Source organism: Myotis davidii, unplaced genomic scaffold (assembly GCF_000327345.1).
Source record: "Myotis davidii unplaced genomic scaffold, ASM32734v1 scaffold266, whole genome shotgun sequence".
Classification (NCBI taxonomy): domain Eukaryota; kingdom Metazoa; phylum Chordata; class Mammalia; order Chiroptera; family Vespertilionidae; genus Myotis; species Myotis davidii.
Window position 1 is genome coordinate 3,706,386 of NW_006300032.1, and position 15,854 is coordinate 3,722,239.

Sequence of the window (15,854 nt, forward strand, 5' to 3'; positions counted from 1 at the left end):
GCGTTAGAGTCCCTCTCTCCTTTTCTCAGAGGAGCAAAAAGCTCAGGTTTGGTGTCTTTTCAAAGAGTAAAGAGACCAGGAGTTGTTCCTGACTTGGTGACCAAAGACAAAATGTATCAGTTCACCATGGCGTTGAGACATCATACTTGTGCATTGTCTTCCCTTGTGCAGAGGAAATGACAAGGGGGTGGGTCCTGGCCACATCAGTAGCAGTTCTCCTAAAAGCCAACGGGCCCCTTCCCTCTCCTCGGTGCTCGTCGGGCTCCAGGCTCCCCCCCCCCCCCCCTTGAGTGCACAAATTTTTGTGCACCAGGCCTCTAGTTATATATATTGTTCTATGCCTGGGACTGTGAGAGATAGTGTATGAACAAAACAATGAGACCCCTATCCTCACCGGGATTATTCTGGAGGGCTTTTGTTCCTTATATTCAAGTGAGCATCCTGTGGAAGTAAAAGTTCTTTAGTATGAAAACCCACTGGTTTTGCCATGGGAATTGAATATAACTAAATGGTTTATACTATTTTCCCCTTGTTCTCCCTATCAACAATCACTTATGATTTTTTTCTACCATTCAATGAATTCTAATCAATTTTTATACCATTCTGAAATTTTCAATGAAAATTTCTTCCATTCTTGACTGTGCAATTTATACTTCTATATCCCAAGGACTCATTTATTCATCTGGTGTTAGCATTGTGTAGGTACTAAGAGTATATTATTAGACACAATCCCTACCCACTAGTTGGCATTGTGGTGGAGTAAACTAATATGCGAATAGACACTTTCTAACACAGAATTTCCAGTGTGACAAGACACATCTATATAGAGTGCAGAGAAAGCACAGACGCCAAAAACTCTCCACCCCAATTGGCCATCTCTTTATAGAGCCATTTCGTTGAAGTTGCTAAAGTCAGGTTAAATGAGGAGACATTTCATTTCAGGTTAGTTGTATATTTTAAGCATTTGTATGTCTGCTTTCTTGTATATAGAGATAAACAAAGGTACAAAAAAGGCTGTTATTTTTAAAACCATCATGTTATTTTCCTGCATATCTCCAAACGATAATGTAAGAGGTTCCATGTTGGAGGATTAGAGTCGAGTAAAACCCTTTCATTTTAGCGAATATGAGTCATGGGAATGTCTGTGTAGAGTAAGTTGTTCATTTTCATTCTCTAGAACTTGAAAAGAAAAAAAAATACTTGCTCAATTTGGGGATATTTTGAATATTGCCCTAACCAGACATGGGCATCCTGACCAAATAAATGATTTCTTAGGGGCCCTTTTAACCCAGTAAATTTTCGTTTCCTTCCCTCCTGTATTTTGTGAGAATTAAAACCCATTAGAAAACTCTAGAACATGTCTGTGATTTAGAAAGCATCTGTTCACATTCAGGTTGTTCATCTTTTATCTTTGAAGCATGAATGGAAGCCCTTGTGGTGTTTTTATAAGTATGGGCACATGGTGTCTCGGGTTATCCAGAAGGGCCAGTGCTCGCAGCGTGAATGCTTGAACCCAGACCAAAAGAGACAACTTGCAAAGTCACAGAACTGTCCACGTCTACAGAAGTGGGAGATGGTTCTTTATAACTCCATCAGCTGTTTCCAAATGATTAAGAGTTTGACCCAATTAGAAGAGAAAATTGCATTTTCTTCATGAACTATATGTACCTGAGAAAAGCGGAAATTCAAGTTCATTAAACATACCTCTTAATCCCTATTCTTTCCCAACCCTCCACCACAGATCTTTAAAAGAGTCACTGAAACTTAATTCTACTTAATTATTTCTAAATAATTTTTCCTCACAGAGGAATGCCTGACTTGGGATCTTGCAGCTCCTCGCTGCTCCATCAGGCCATTCGCACAGAGTGAGTTAGAGATCTGATTTTAAGTGTCCTAACTTGGACACTTAACTGTGCCATCTCCCTTAGTCCTATAGCCTCCGTTTTCTCTTTGGAAAATAGGTAGAATAACTCTTCACTGAATGAATAAATGCTTGGCTAATTCATAGGATTTGTGTGAAGAGTAAAATAATATATGTGAAAGTGCTGTGTAAAATGCAAAGCCCTAAGAGAAGTTATTTATTGTATGAGTAGTAGTTGTTCAGATAGAAGTCTTGCAGATGTGGGTTGGCTTGCTTGATCTTTGAGAATCGTTCTTCAGTTCCAGTTTGTGCCAGACAGTCCAGGTGTATGCATGTCATCGAAGACAGACTATTGCTAGCACTCTCTTTCACTCGTAAAAGTGCCCCAGTTTGGGTAGTCACTGTACTTTTTAATCATCATAGATTGGAGATTGAATGCAGAGTACAGTTGCAAGTTATTTATACCAAAGTTCTATTTTCTCTTAAAAAGTTTCCTTCTGAGAACCAGTAACTTAATTTTAATCTGACAACGTTAGGTCTATTGAGAAACAATGTGGGATGGTCATAAATGTTAAATTATTTTCATATGTTCAGTGAATGAATGAACTAACTGAGACTTACCATGTGCTAGGCACTATACTAACATTGGTACAGAATTATTTTATTTAATCCTTACAGTGATGTGAGATAGGTTCTATTGTGTCTTTATTTTATAGGTAATACGTAAAGACCCATGAAACCCATGTCATAGTTTGAGAGTTAGAGAAGTGGATAAGTAGCTCTGCGAGTGAGTGACAGTTTAGGAACTGAACTCAGCCTATCTGACTACAAGCCGGGTTCTCACATCCAATTGGTGAATGTCTATTCAGAATAACTGTACTGGGAATTCTGTTTGTTATTAAGGAGCAGACATTTAAAGCATAAGAAATAATAGAAGTTCAGTAGCTTAGGAACACAAAACGTCATACATATTGTTTGATGAAAAGAGCCAAAAGGCTAGAGTTGTGTTATGTTTCTACATAATTGTTTGCCATGTGTCTTTTGATTTTATTTTTATTATTTCCCATTTTTATTGAGATATAATTGATATGTAGCACTGTGTAAGTTTAAAGTGTACAACATATGACTTACATATATTAGGAAATGATTGCCACAATACATTTAGTTAACATTCATCATCTTATGTACTGGCTATCCAAAAAAAAATGTATACACAATTTTGAAAATGAAATGTATTTTAATAAGCACTGCCTTTATAATTATTCAAAGTGTATGTATATGTTTTTTGGGACACCCTATAGATACAAAAAACAGGATCTTGTTCCTTGTGATGAGAACTCTTAGGATTTACTCTCCTTTGTAATGTTTTTATAATGATTGATTTATTTGAGGGAGAGAGAGGAAGGAAGAGAGAGAAAGCAAGAGAAACATTACTTTGTTGTTCCACTTACTTATGCATTTATTGGTTGATGCTTGTATGTGCCCTGACCAGGTATCCAGCATGTAATCCTGGAATATCGGGATAACTCTCTAACCAACTGAGCCACCCAGCCAGGGCTATAATGTTTTTAAATAGAAGAAAGATGCTAGGAAACTCTCAAAAAATTCTAGCAAAGTCTATCCCTGGAAGCATAGTTGTACGTACGAATTGTAAGATGTAGCATTATATTATTTTTCAAGTTTACTGGATAAAAAGATACTTATCTGTGTATTTAATTAGTTTATTTTTAAAAAATATGTTCTTCCTCCCATGAGATAATGTTTTTTATCTCATTTTCAGACCCTCCACCTGTGCTGCGGGTTGATGACCGGCAGCGACTGGCCCGGGAGCGGCGTGAGGAACGGGAAAAGCAGCTAGGTACTCTATTTCTAACCCTCGCTTGGTCTTTAAGGAACACTGTTGTTGAAATGGTACTTTCTCCCCTCTAGAGTAATGGACACTTAACATTAAGCAAATGGACATCACTGTAATAACCATGCTCTCTAGCATGCCTTTATGAGTTTTGCAAATTAATTGTGAAACAGAATTTAGTATGTGATATAAACACAGGACCAAGTTTTAAGCGACCATCAAGTCTGGCCCAGGATTAAGGTCATTTGCACGTCTTCTTATATGGTAATCACAGTTTAATGTGACACTGGAGGAAATGTATATATGAGAGCCATGATGGCTCAGCTTAGGTTTTACAACTTAAAAAATGCAAGGACAGTAAGCATATGGTTCTTTTTTATGGGAACAATTATGAGACTAGAGACACTGCTAGGGGGCACTTGCTGCTTTCCATGTTAAAATAATGCTGCTGTTGAATTTATAGACAGATGCTGCCACTTTGCTGCCAGGAAAAGCACAAGACCTCGTGCTGAGGGTTCTGACTTTTCTTTTGTTATCTGAGGCCCTTCTGAAAGGTTAGCAACTACAGTATTTGCCATATAATCACCTAGAGAGCGGGGTCACAGCACTAGCTTACCAGGAAGCCGAGATCAGAGCACTCAGCAATCATTCTCATTGTCTTCCAGAACATAGAGCAAGCATGCTGGTGCCAACTCCTCCTTTACTTTGCAGTCCATTATGCAAAGTTGCTAAAACAGGATCCTCTCTTTATGTATGTTGAAAAGATGAATTGCCTGGTCAGTATGTCTGTGTTTCTGAAGTGTCTGGGTATTTTAAGACTAGGACTGACGTAGGTTGCCAAAAGTTCTATTTTGTAAGAGTTCATGTTTCAATTGGGAAACCCAGCCCCTGTAGCCCATCTTTTTTAAAATTCTTATTCAAGAACCCAAATTTGTGAAATTCCCTAGAATATGGTTTTCAAAGTCTATTGGCATTATTTACATTCTCTGGACACAGGCCTCTTTCTCTGCCTTGCCGTAATGATCATATGACGTCATTCCTTTGGCTGCCGTTTTTTCGACACGAATTTCAACAACTTGCTGTGCCTAAAGTTTTGGCCCAGTCTTGAAGCCCCCTGTCCCTTGTGGATTTCTGCAGGTTGGTAGGTTCCTGGAGAGAAGGACTGTCTATGGACTGTGCCCACTGCCCCTGGTCAAGTTTGGTTTGACAGATGGGCCAGAACTGAGAAAGAGGTTAAAGGTAGAGCTCCTGAAGCAGGAAGAGCAAAAAGAACAAACTGACGACTGCCCTGGGTGGCTGGTTTAGGATCCATCCGAGTATCAGCACTGTGTCCTTCATCTCCACTTTCCACCCTATCCCGGTAGGGCCAGGTCCTACACTGTTAAATGTCACCTTAGAATTGCAACGTGGATTCATGTGTACTTGAGTGGAAGTAACTCAACAGCATCAGCCTACTCCTGTATGACTTAAATCCCATCGTGAATTAGCTTTTACACATTAAGTCATACCTTTCCCTTTGGTTTCTTTGCCTTTCAACGCCATGCATTATTAATTATTTTGTAGGAAGCATGACTCATTAATTTATATATTCAGAACTTTTATTTGTCAGGTTTTGTGTTGAAAAGGTGAGTTAAGGTGGAGACCCAACCCTCAAGGGCTAGTTGTGGTCCAGTGAGGAAGCGGATGAACACAAAGCAATTATAATACCGGCTGGTTTTGAAGGAGTGTGCCAAGGGGTGTTGAGAACCACAGAAGCACGTAACCCAGCCTGGGGATGTCAGGTGCCACCTGAGCTTCCAGCTAGAGGGCGAAGCAGAGTCATCCAGGGAGACGGAAGAGGCAGGGACGGGAGGGCAGTGATGCAAAGACAGGTGGGAATCCAACATGCTCCTCAGATTGTTATATGGGTCAAAGTAATTTTCAGATTACTGTATTATCCTAATCTCACAATTTTACTTCTTTGGTGAACCAATATATACTATCGAGTGTTTCTCTTTCTTCTTAACCCTGCCAAGTTAAACATAGTTTTCCTTAATTCTGATCTCATCTCTTTTGTTATTAAGAATCATACTTTTAATGAAATAGATCAATTCTAATTTTGTATTTGCTTTAGTTGCATTGTATTTTTAAATTTTATAAGTGTCCTTTTGCTTATTCTTTTCCATTTAAGCCATCATAGTAGAAACTAAGTCTTGAGCGGCTCCCTGGAATCTTTTAAATATACAAATAAACATTCTGAAAATGCACCTACTTACATTTGTAAAGAGTTGTCTGAAGTCTAGCCTCTAATTTAAGCTGTGCCTTGGAATACATAAGGGTGATTTCTAATCTTTAGCACTAGAAGAAAATCAAAGGGCACATCTGACGAACTACCCATAAACCATGCTTTGCAGAAGCTATGGGAGCAGTTGAATTTTTTTTTAAGGGGGTGAGAGACTGCCTGTCACTGAATAGCAGATCTTTGGATTGTGCTTTTTTGAAAACAAAAAAATAGTTGGTAACATCAGTATGTTACCAAAAAAGGGGGGGGGGGGTCCATTCTAGAAATTCCAACAAAGCAAAATTTAAAGTGATTGGCCAGTGAAACTGATTATGCACTGTTGGATGTAGGTTGAAATTAACATTGAAAGATTCTTTTTAATCCACGTTTTTTAAAAAAGCAAGGTAGAGAGAATAAAGGTCTTTTCATTTTGTTTGTTTTTTTTTTTTTTGGTGACATATCATGTTTGTACTGATTTCATATGGGAGGCCTTATTAATGACTTTCTGTGGGTTAAACCTCTGAGTCATGCTTCAATGCTTTTATTGTAGGATTATGTCATGTGGCCTGCTCTTTCTACATTATCTTTCCATTTATCACATAAAGTCAGGCATACATCTTCATGTTTGGGATTGTTCTCTCTCTTTGGTTGAACATTTGGACTCTGAAAGCATTAATTTTCTGCCTTAAAAGCTTTATACATGAAGGAATCGCCTCAACCATTCTATTCCATCTGACTCTATTCAGGCCATTTCTTCAAACTTCTCCCTCTTGACTTCTGCGTCTTTTTTGCCGTCTCTCTTCTAAACTTTAATTTCGTTTTTCCCTTGGGGGGAGGGGGGAATCTTATTTGTTCTCATGGTTTCAACATCTCCAGCTACTCATAAAGCAGTCGATGTATTCCTACTATTGAAACTCACCTTCTATACAACTAAATTCTTTATCAACTTTCACTCTAAAATTTACTCCTTTGGGTCATTTCTCTGTATAGATCAATTGCATCAGTATTTTGGGGGCCCTAAGAAATTATTCCTTTTAGCTATTTTAGATACTCCTGGTGCTGCTAGAGAAACTGGTATCTTTCTACCTGTGTTAGCATTGGGGATTTTTGAAGAATAAAACCTTCTCTCTTCCTTGGTGGCTCAATGCTGTGCACTGACCAGTCTCCACACTGGCCTGTTGAGCCACTTGTAGCTACCAGTGGTCAATCTGGACTCAGCCTAGTCCTCTAGCTCAGGCTGCAGCTCTCTCTAGCCCAGTATGTAAGTGCAAGTTGCCACACTTCCTTTATCCTTAATCCATTTATTCATAAGACTGGCTTCCTCTGTCTTCAGCATAAATCTCAGATCCATGACTTTAAATTTGCTGCCTCTGCTATCATCCTAGTCCAGGCCTTAATGCATTTATAGTATTTCAGTCACCAAATCTATCTGACTGATGTACTTCATCAGTCGAGCTCTGTCACAGTTAATACCAGTCTTTCTTTTTGACACCTTCTTAGTCTTCATTATCTTTCACCTTTTTATACTCTACTGATCTTTTTCTAGTTGGATTTTATATTGTTTATATTTTAAGCTTTGATTGTTTATATTTTAAGCTTTTCAAGGGCATAACCATTGCTTTCCAATTCTTTGTATGCCAATATGTGGCACAGTGTTAAGTATAAGCAGATGTGTAATAAATATTTACCGATTTTCTTGATTTTTATTTATTTTACCCTAATTTTTATTTTATTTTATTTTATTTTTAATATATTTTATTGATTTTTTACAGAGAGGAATGGAGAGAGATAGAGAGCTAGAAACATCGATGAGAGAGAAACATCTATCAGCTGCCTCCTGCACATCTCCCACTGGGGATGTGCCCGCAACCCAGGTACATGCCCTTGACCGGAATCGAACCTGGGACCCTTCAGTCCGCAGGCCGACGCTCTATCCACTGAGCCAAACCGGTTTTGGCAACCCTAATTTTTAATTAAGTACTAATATTAACAATACCTTAACATTATTCATAAACAGTAATATTAATGTTTATTAAGCAGTGTTCTAAACACTTCACTATGTATTATCACATTTAGTAGCAAATTAACACAGTGGTTGTACTTTTTATTGTGTGGGCCTATCAAATAATAGAATGTCACTTAATAGAATGTCACTTATTTTATTTTTAGCTTAAGGAAGGAACCGAAAGAATCGAGAAAAATGGAATAGTTAATAGACCCTCTTTTCTTTCTGCCATATCAGCTGTTAAGCATGTTTTTAATTTGTACAAGGTCACCAAGATCCCTGTTAAAATTCCTCAGCAAGTAGTGACATTGTCATGTTAAAAGTCCTCAACAAATGGTGACGGGTGTTAAGTGAAACCGATCCCTATGCCCTCCATGCTGGCAGTGGACTTCCTGAGATTTCAGAGCTGGGCACATATGCAACCCTCATGTGAAGGAAAGGTTAGACTACTTCCCCATTCAAGTGCGATGCAGCAGTGCCAAGTGCCCGCTCCATTTGACACAGCAAGAGGGCAAAATACAAGCAGTTTTTGACAACTTTTTGAGAAAATTTCATGTCATTGATCATTTGTCAGCCTTGGAGTCCACTGAGTACAAAAATCTGTCTGTATGAACTAGGAATAGATCCTGGTTACCAATTTTTCTTCAAAAACATTTACAAGGATCAGAGCACGTACAATTTGTGTAACAGTATAATTTTTTATTCTACGTAGCTTAAAGGAATACTAACCATCACCACTCTTATTTTTTTTTTAGCAATTTCATGCTATTTTAGTTTACTTACTTGTTAAATTAATATTTAATGTGTGGTTACTATTGACCCAGGATCAGGATATTGAAGTGAAAATATCAACCTTCTGGAACTTACATTGCTGTGTCCCAGCTGGAATGCTTCCCTGAGATACCTGCATAGCTCATTCCCTCTTCTCCTTCAGGTGTGGTTTAAATGCCATCTCTTCAGTGAGGCCTTCCCTCACCCACACTTCACACTAGCACTCTCTATTTTTCAACAGTGTCAGCATCTAAGCATGTACATGTTCCATATATGTCTGTCAGCTTTTATGGAATATAAGCTCCATAAAAGAAAGGACTGTCACTATTTTATTTCTATAGCCTTGTGCCGAGAACACATAGTCAGTGTCTAAAAACTGTTTGTTGAATGCTAAATGCATTGTAAGTCTATGCACTTTAATATAAGTAGAGATGAATGCAGCAGGTGTACTGCAAATTAGTTAAGACATTGCCAAATTATCAGGTAATACCTGTCTTTATAATTGTTAAGTCAAACAGGTCTTGAATTCTTATTCTTAAGCAAGTCTTAAAGTCTTATTCTTAGAGGAACAAATATACAAAGGTAATCTATCAAATAGTTGTGTCTTCAAACTGCTTGTTCTTCATATATGTTATAAAAGCAATAGTCCTATAGTATGCTGACAAAACTCAAGAGAACATTTAAGAAATGTTTACCAGACAAATAGTCTTCTGTGTTTAGGGAGATTCAGGGTTTCCCTTTTGGAAGATGATGCAAATTATTGATGTCATTAGAGTCACATTCCCTACAGGACTTTGAGAGATTCTATAAAATTATGGAAGATTCTCAGAGGATTGTGTGATTGACTCTTATAGCACATGATGAAAATTTTGAGCTAATGAATTCTGTCATTCAGTTCATTTATACTGGATTTTATCGCTAAGTTCAGAGCTATAAAAGATGTATTATGTTAGAAACAACAATAAGATAAAAGACAAAAAATTTTGACCTTCAAACATATGTCAATTAAACCATATTTGAGTTTTGTTCTTCTTTTCTCAGATAATTTCGCCAGAGTTCCTTGCCCTTCCAGTCACAGCTTTTTTATTTTTCCTTTTTTTTTCCCCTTTCTAATGTCAATGGGTTGTCAACTCAAGGACAGCAGTATATTAATAATAAGAGCGTAGACAAGCAATAAATGATCATTTCAATCTGACTTAGAATGTTTATCTCAAAAATGTTGATAGGGAAGTTAGGGTTAATTAATAAGTAACCAGGAATGCTGCACCTCTGATTACAGTCATAAGTGGCACTGCCCCTGATTTCATACTTCACATTATTTGATTAGGACAGTCATTGCTTTTGACAGAACACGCACCAAAAATAAAAACTAAAAAATAAATAAAGAAAGAATGGGTGGGCTTTGGGAAAGCAGTTTTTCTAATCCAAATTCCTACTGGATAAAACTTGGGCAGATCTACGGTCAATCTTGGCATCTGGTGGTCTCCTGAAGTTATCACTGAATGAATGTATGGCACAAATGCTCCTAAGGCTGTCAGGCAGGGTGTGAGCATCTATGGGATCTGAATGCACGATAGTGGGAGGGATATGGACATCAGCACATACCAAAGGAGCTGTATCATGAGTCAGGCTCAGGACTGAAAAGAATAAATGCTTGTTATGGGATGAGTTAGGTCACTCAGAGGCTGAAGCTTTAACATAAAATGAATCATCATGACCAAGCAGACATTATCTGTTTCTTTCAAATTTACTTTGCCTTGAAGGCTGAAAGATCTAAAATCTGAAAAGTAAAGGGGCTTATAAACAGATGATGATAAAGACTAAAAGTGACATTAGGAGATCGGGATCTTCCCAATGGATGGCCAACTTGTCCCAATTTAGAGGAGGAACTTTAGTCCTAGGGAGGTGTTCCAAATCATGTCTTTTAGTATAATGGCTCATTGTGTGCTTCCAGAGTCAGACAGTCCAGAGTTTGAATTCCAGTTCCACCACTGGCTTATTGTGAGATGTCAGGCAGGTTACCTCACCTCTCTGTGTCCCAGAATTCTCATAATAAAATGTTTAATAGCAGTGTCTACCTCACAGAGTGACTGTGAAGATAATACCTGCAAATCATGTGGGTGTCGGAACAAAGTAAGAGGTGAAGACATCTCACCAGGATGATGGTAGCCCTGAAGATGAGAAGGTTTGTCACTGTGTGGCTCTCTTATCTGCAGGTCCCTCAGCCCATTGTATCAGGAAGGTCTTCCACGGGTGTACTCACCTGCCCCAGCACCTCAGTCCCATTAGCCTCCAAGGGGAGAAGATTGAGAGAAGATACAAAGTATTAGAGATAGTTCTGATGTAAAATGATAGGGCCATTTGTTTAGATGTGTTGCGTTAGGTTGAAGCATCCATGAGAGAAAAATTTTGTTTAAAAAGCTGCTTTATTGAGATATAATTGATTTTATGAGGAAGAAATTGAGGAGGACCCTTTGTAGAGCATTTGGAGGTTAAGTGAATCTGTTAGCAATACAGAAAACAGCAGGTTCTGGTTTGCGGTAGGAATGAATATGCAGATAACCAGCACAGTTATGTGATGAATCTGACTGGGAAATTCAAGTAGAAATTTCAGGCAGACAGATGTGACTCTGGAGGAAATATTGTGTGGTACCTGAGTGCACAGGCTGTGGAATCAAAGCTGAAGTAAAATTGCAGTTCTTTTAGATTATGTGATCTTGAGAGAGCTATTAAACTCGTTTGAGGGTTTTTTTCCCCCTCATTTGATCTTCAATTACGTTTTGTCTGGTAGTATTATTCCTACATTTATTTCATGGTTTTTACCTGCCTGGTAGCTATTTGCTCATTATTTTTATGCTTTATTTGACAACTTGTTGTAAGTTTAAAACAACAACAACAAAAAAACAACAATAAGTAACTTCATGGTTTTGTTTTGGCCTGGTCTAAAAGTCTCAATCATAAGTAATAGGTTTGATTTTATTCCTTTTAGCTTATTTTTTTAACTTTATTTTTTTCCCTTTGTATTGGAGAGGTAGCTTTAGTGGTAGGGGTTGGTTTGATACAAGCATTGAATTTCCATGATTCCCCTTATTAATGTGAAAGTGGTGCTGTAATTTTCTATACTACTGGTGATTACCTTTCATTCTCATTTCTTGACTATTAAGTGAAGTTAATCAGTATTTCTTGCACAGATGCTCTTCTTATTTTTCCATTCCACAGCCCCCTCCGTAGGGTTAATGATCTAGGTTTAGCCATTAGATTCCTTTTTTTCCCTTAGTTATTATTTAACACATGCAGTCAGTGTTTTCAAAGCAACATTAAAATGAAATTTACTTGAATGTAATCAATCATTATTAACATACAGAACAAAGATTTAAAATTTTAACATAAAAAGCAAGAAAGAGAAACCTAATTATAATCCCACACATGTCCTCAAAGGTAAAAACAAAAAGTTGAGTCATGGGAATTAATTGAAAAGAGCTTGAAGATCTCTTTGTACACACTCTCTAAGTTAGAGTCAGATGGGTTAGGTGATTTCCCCAAGGTCACACAGGATCATTGACAGAATCTGCACCTGAACTCAGATATTATCAGTTTCTAGCTCTTCAGGATATTACTGGCTATTCTGGTACCCAGTGTTACCTGTAACCTATTTATATCCTTGTATATCTCGGTATGAAACTAGGACAGCAGCTGTATGTGTGTCACAGATTAAGTGATAACATTACTCTGTTCTCTGAGTGTCATGGTTTTCTTTCCTTCATTTGATAGTGAATTTGTACTCCACATACACAGAGGTAAGCCTGTGCAGAAGGACCAGAGCGGGCAGTGGATTGTGAATGTGACTGAGTGGGGAGTCCACCCAGCTCATGAGTGCAGCGTGCGCCATTTGAGTTCTCTGTCCCACCTGTGTTTTTCCCATTGGCTGAATTTTCTCTCTAGCAATAGAATAGGAATTAATATGATTGTCAAAAAGATTCACTCACTATAATTACCTACGTGTATCGAGTCCCTACTACATACATGGCACTGTGCTAAGTGCTCTATATGTTACCGTGGATCCACCTGGCCACCCTGTCGGGAAGATGGTCCCATAGCAATCTGAGGGGACAGACAGGACCACAGAAGTCACTTCTTGTTCAGAAGCAGGACGGGGGGTGGACTCAGGTCCCCGTGCTCTATCCACTACAATACCCTGCTTTTCATTTTTTATTCTTTTCCGTACCAGAGTCGCTGTGTGTTTCTAAATGGAGTCCAGATTGATAGTGGAGCTCCCCTTTGTGTGGCACTGACACACTGTCACAGTGTCATTAAAATATAATCCTGGTGGCAGCAGCTCAAGGGTGGGACTGACGTGTTAATGTCCAGTATTTTGGGGGCTACAGTGGGTTTTCATTTCTTTTTATATTATGAGCCCAGAATGGGGGTTGGGGGGGTATTAACTTCACATCAGTAAAGGTTAATAATATTCATCACAGATCCTTTTTGGACATGCTATTATACTTTTATAGAGCTGCCTCTAAGAAATTAGTGATTGTTGATTTAAATACTGAATGAGTTGTCTGCTCAGGTTGCCATAACAAAATACCATAAACTGGGTGGTTAAAACAAGAGACATTTATTTTCTCACAGTTCTGGAGGTTGGAAAGTGTGAGATCAAGGTTCCAGCAGGGTTCAGTTTCTGATGAGCGCTCTCTTCCTGGCTTGCAGAAGGCTGCTTTGTTCTCAAATGAGCATCTGAGCATGTAGAGTCGGGTGCAGAGAGCACGTGGGGTCTCTTCTCTTAAGGCCTCTAATCCTATTGGATTAGGGCCCTATCCTTATAACCTCATTTTACCTCCTAAAGGCCCTGTCACCAAATGCAGTCATATTGGGTAGTTAGGGTTTCAACGTATGAATGGGGGAGGGTGGGGCTGGGCACACTTCAGTCCACAGCAGTTGTTGATTTTTTTTCTTGTTTCAAAAATATCATTTCTTAATGATTTAAGACTTTCACATTATCTGGCATCCTTAGGAGATATTTTAAATAGCTAAACCTCTTAGGATAAATTAATTTTTAAATTCTTATTAAAATATTGAAATATTTTATATGTTGTCCTTCAATTTTAAAAAGTTGCATGATCTGTACTCACCAGCATACTTTGCAATAATATGAAAGTGTTGTTTGCTTATTTCACCATTGTTTGCCTATTCTCTGTATGACTGTTTTAAAAAAAGACAATTGTTTAAAGAAGGCTCTGCAATAGGATCTTGATTTCCTGGTAGAAAAAATGGAAGTGGCACTTGATAAGAGGAATGAAGATATGTTCTTCCTTTAAAAGATTATTTGGGGTAAAAGTAATTATAATTGAAGTAATGTCTATTCCTGTTGAGATAACACAACCTTAAGAACGGAATTTAATTTTCTGGATTGAAATCAAGATGATGATAATTACAAAGATGACAGCATAACTAATATTTCTTGAAAGTTTACTAAGTGAAGACAACTACTCTGTGTTAAGTGGAATTATTCTTTTAATCCTTATAGTAAATCTATGAGGAAGGGCCTGTATTTATCCACAATTTATCCTAACGTTAGTGAGGCATACAAAGGTTAAGTAACTTACAACAACAGCTGCAACGATATGGGAGAAACATGGTTTGTTTGAAAGGTGTAGTAAGGAGACAGGTCTACTTTAAGAATGAAAGGCTACTATGGAGAGAATTGCAGAGTAAGGCCAAACAACAATATTAAGGCCAAGTGTAGGGGACTTGACATTTAATGAGCACATAGTAAAATAAATATTCATGAGCAAGGAAGTAATCTGATGAAAAACATTATTTAAGGAAAATTAATCTGTGAATTGATTAACTCTTATTTTACCTTACCATTTTTTAAAGATATTTAATATTTCATAAAAATGTTTATCTCTTATTTTATCTTGTTGGCTTTTGGATTTCTTACAGAAAAGGAATATATTACATTTATAAATGTCCCAAAGAATCTGAAATTTTCCTCAAAACAGGATATAAAAGTCAAAGACTATGTAGTTGGCAAGCTAAGTGTTAAGAAATAGATGTATTATATTGCATATCCACAGGTTTCAGGGTTTATGCTTTAAATTTTGTTTGGATACTTTTGCCTACAATGTTAGTAACTCATATTAAAGATGTGTTTAGTTACCATGGTTTAAGAAAGCATCTTATTAAAAAAATTAGTTTTGTATATTTTCCCCTAACAGGAGGAAGGAACATGTATATGTAAGGAAAAAGAGAAGCATTTTGTCACTGAACACTATTTTTTTGAATTCTGTGTTTCTTTTCATTTCGTGATGTTTTCTTATCTAACTAGGTTATGAGCCCTTCAGACACAAGATCAGTTGCTGATTTGGTCCCTCACATTGCTTATCTGACTCAGTGTGATATGTCTGTGAGGCATTTAATAAACCTTTTATTAACTATCAATCTTTGGGATTTTCTCCCAAGTCCTTTTAATTCTGTTAGAGAACTAGTGCTATGTTGAAACAAATGTAGTCACATTTTCAATCTGAAGAATATCTCATTTTTTTAAAAAGAGAGAGACAGAAAGTACTATTGGTTTTTAGGGCATCTTATCAGTAGCAGAATTGAGAGCAGAGCATGTGAGATATATATATTATTCTATAGTAATAATACAGGTTGTCTCCCAAAAATGTATACATACTTTATCAGCTGATAGCTCAATTGATGTTTCTTTCTTTTCAGGTTTAACCTATGGGAATTAATAATTATTCAAAGTGTATATAGATTTTTAGGGACTCCTTGTATATCAAACTAGAAGACTGTAGGGATTCAAAGAGCAGAATTCCGTTCATCTTCTTCACCCTCATTGTTAGCATATGAAATAATGCTAAAAATTAACCACAGTACTTTTTCCTAAAAATCTGAAGAAAGCACAGGCCCGCTTGGTTACTACAAAACCGAAGAACCCATATGTGTTAAGTGCACGCCACTTACACAGCCCTAACTGTTCAAGTTTTGAAGCGGCCTGTGTTTGATTCGCCTTGTCTTTCTTCCTAGCTGCGAGAGAAATACTCTGGTTAGAAAAAGAAGAGCGAGCCAGGCAGCACTACGAAAAGCACCTGGA

General features: G+C 37.5%; 1 protein-coding gene across 1 annotated transcript in view; it reads left to right on the top strand.

Moving 5' to 3' along the window:
- MAP7 (microtubule associated protein 7) overlaps positions 1-15,854 on the top strand; it is a 124,989-nt gene that overhangs the window by 68,483 nt on the left and 40,652 nt on the right. Inside the window, exon 3 of the mRNA XM_015572075.1 lies at positions 3,642-3,719. Coding sequence (XP_015427561.1) covers positions 3,642-3,719 — 78 coding nt within the window. The remainder of the gene's footprint in view (positions 1-3,641; positions 3,720-15,854) is intronic.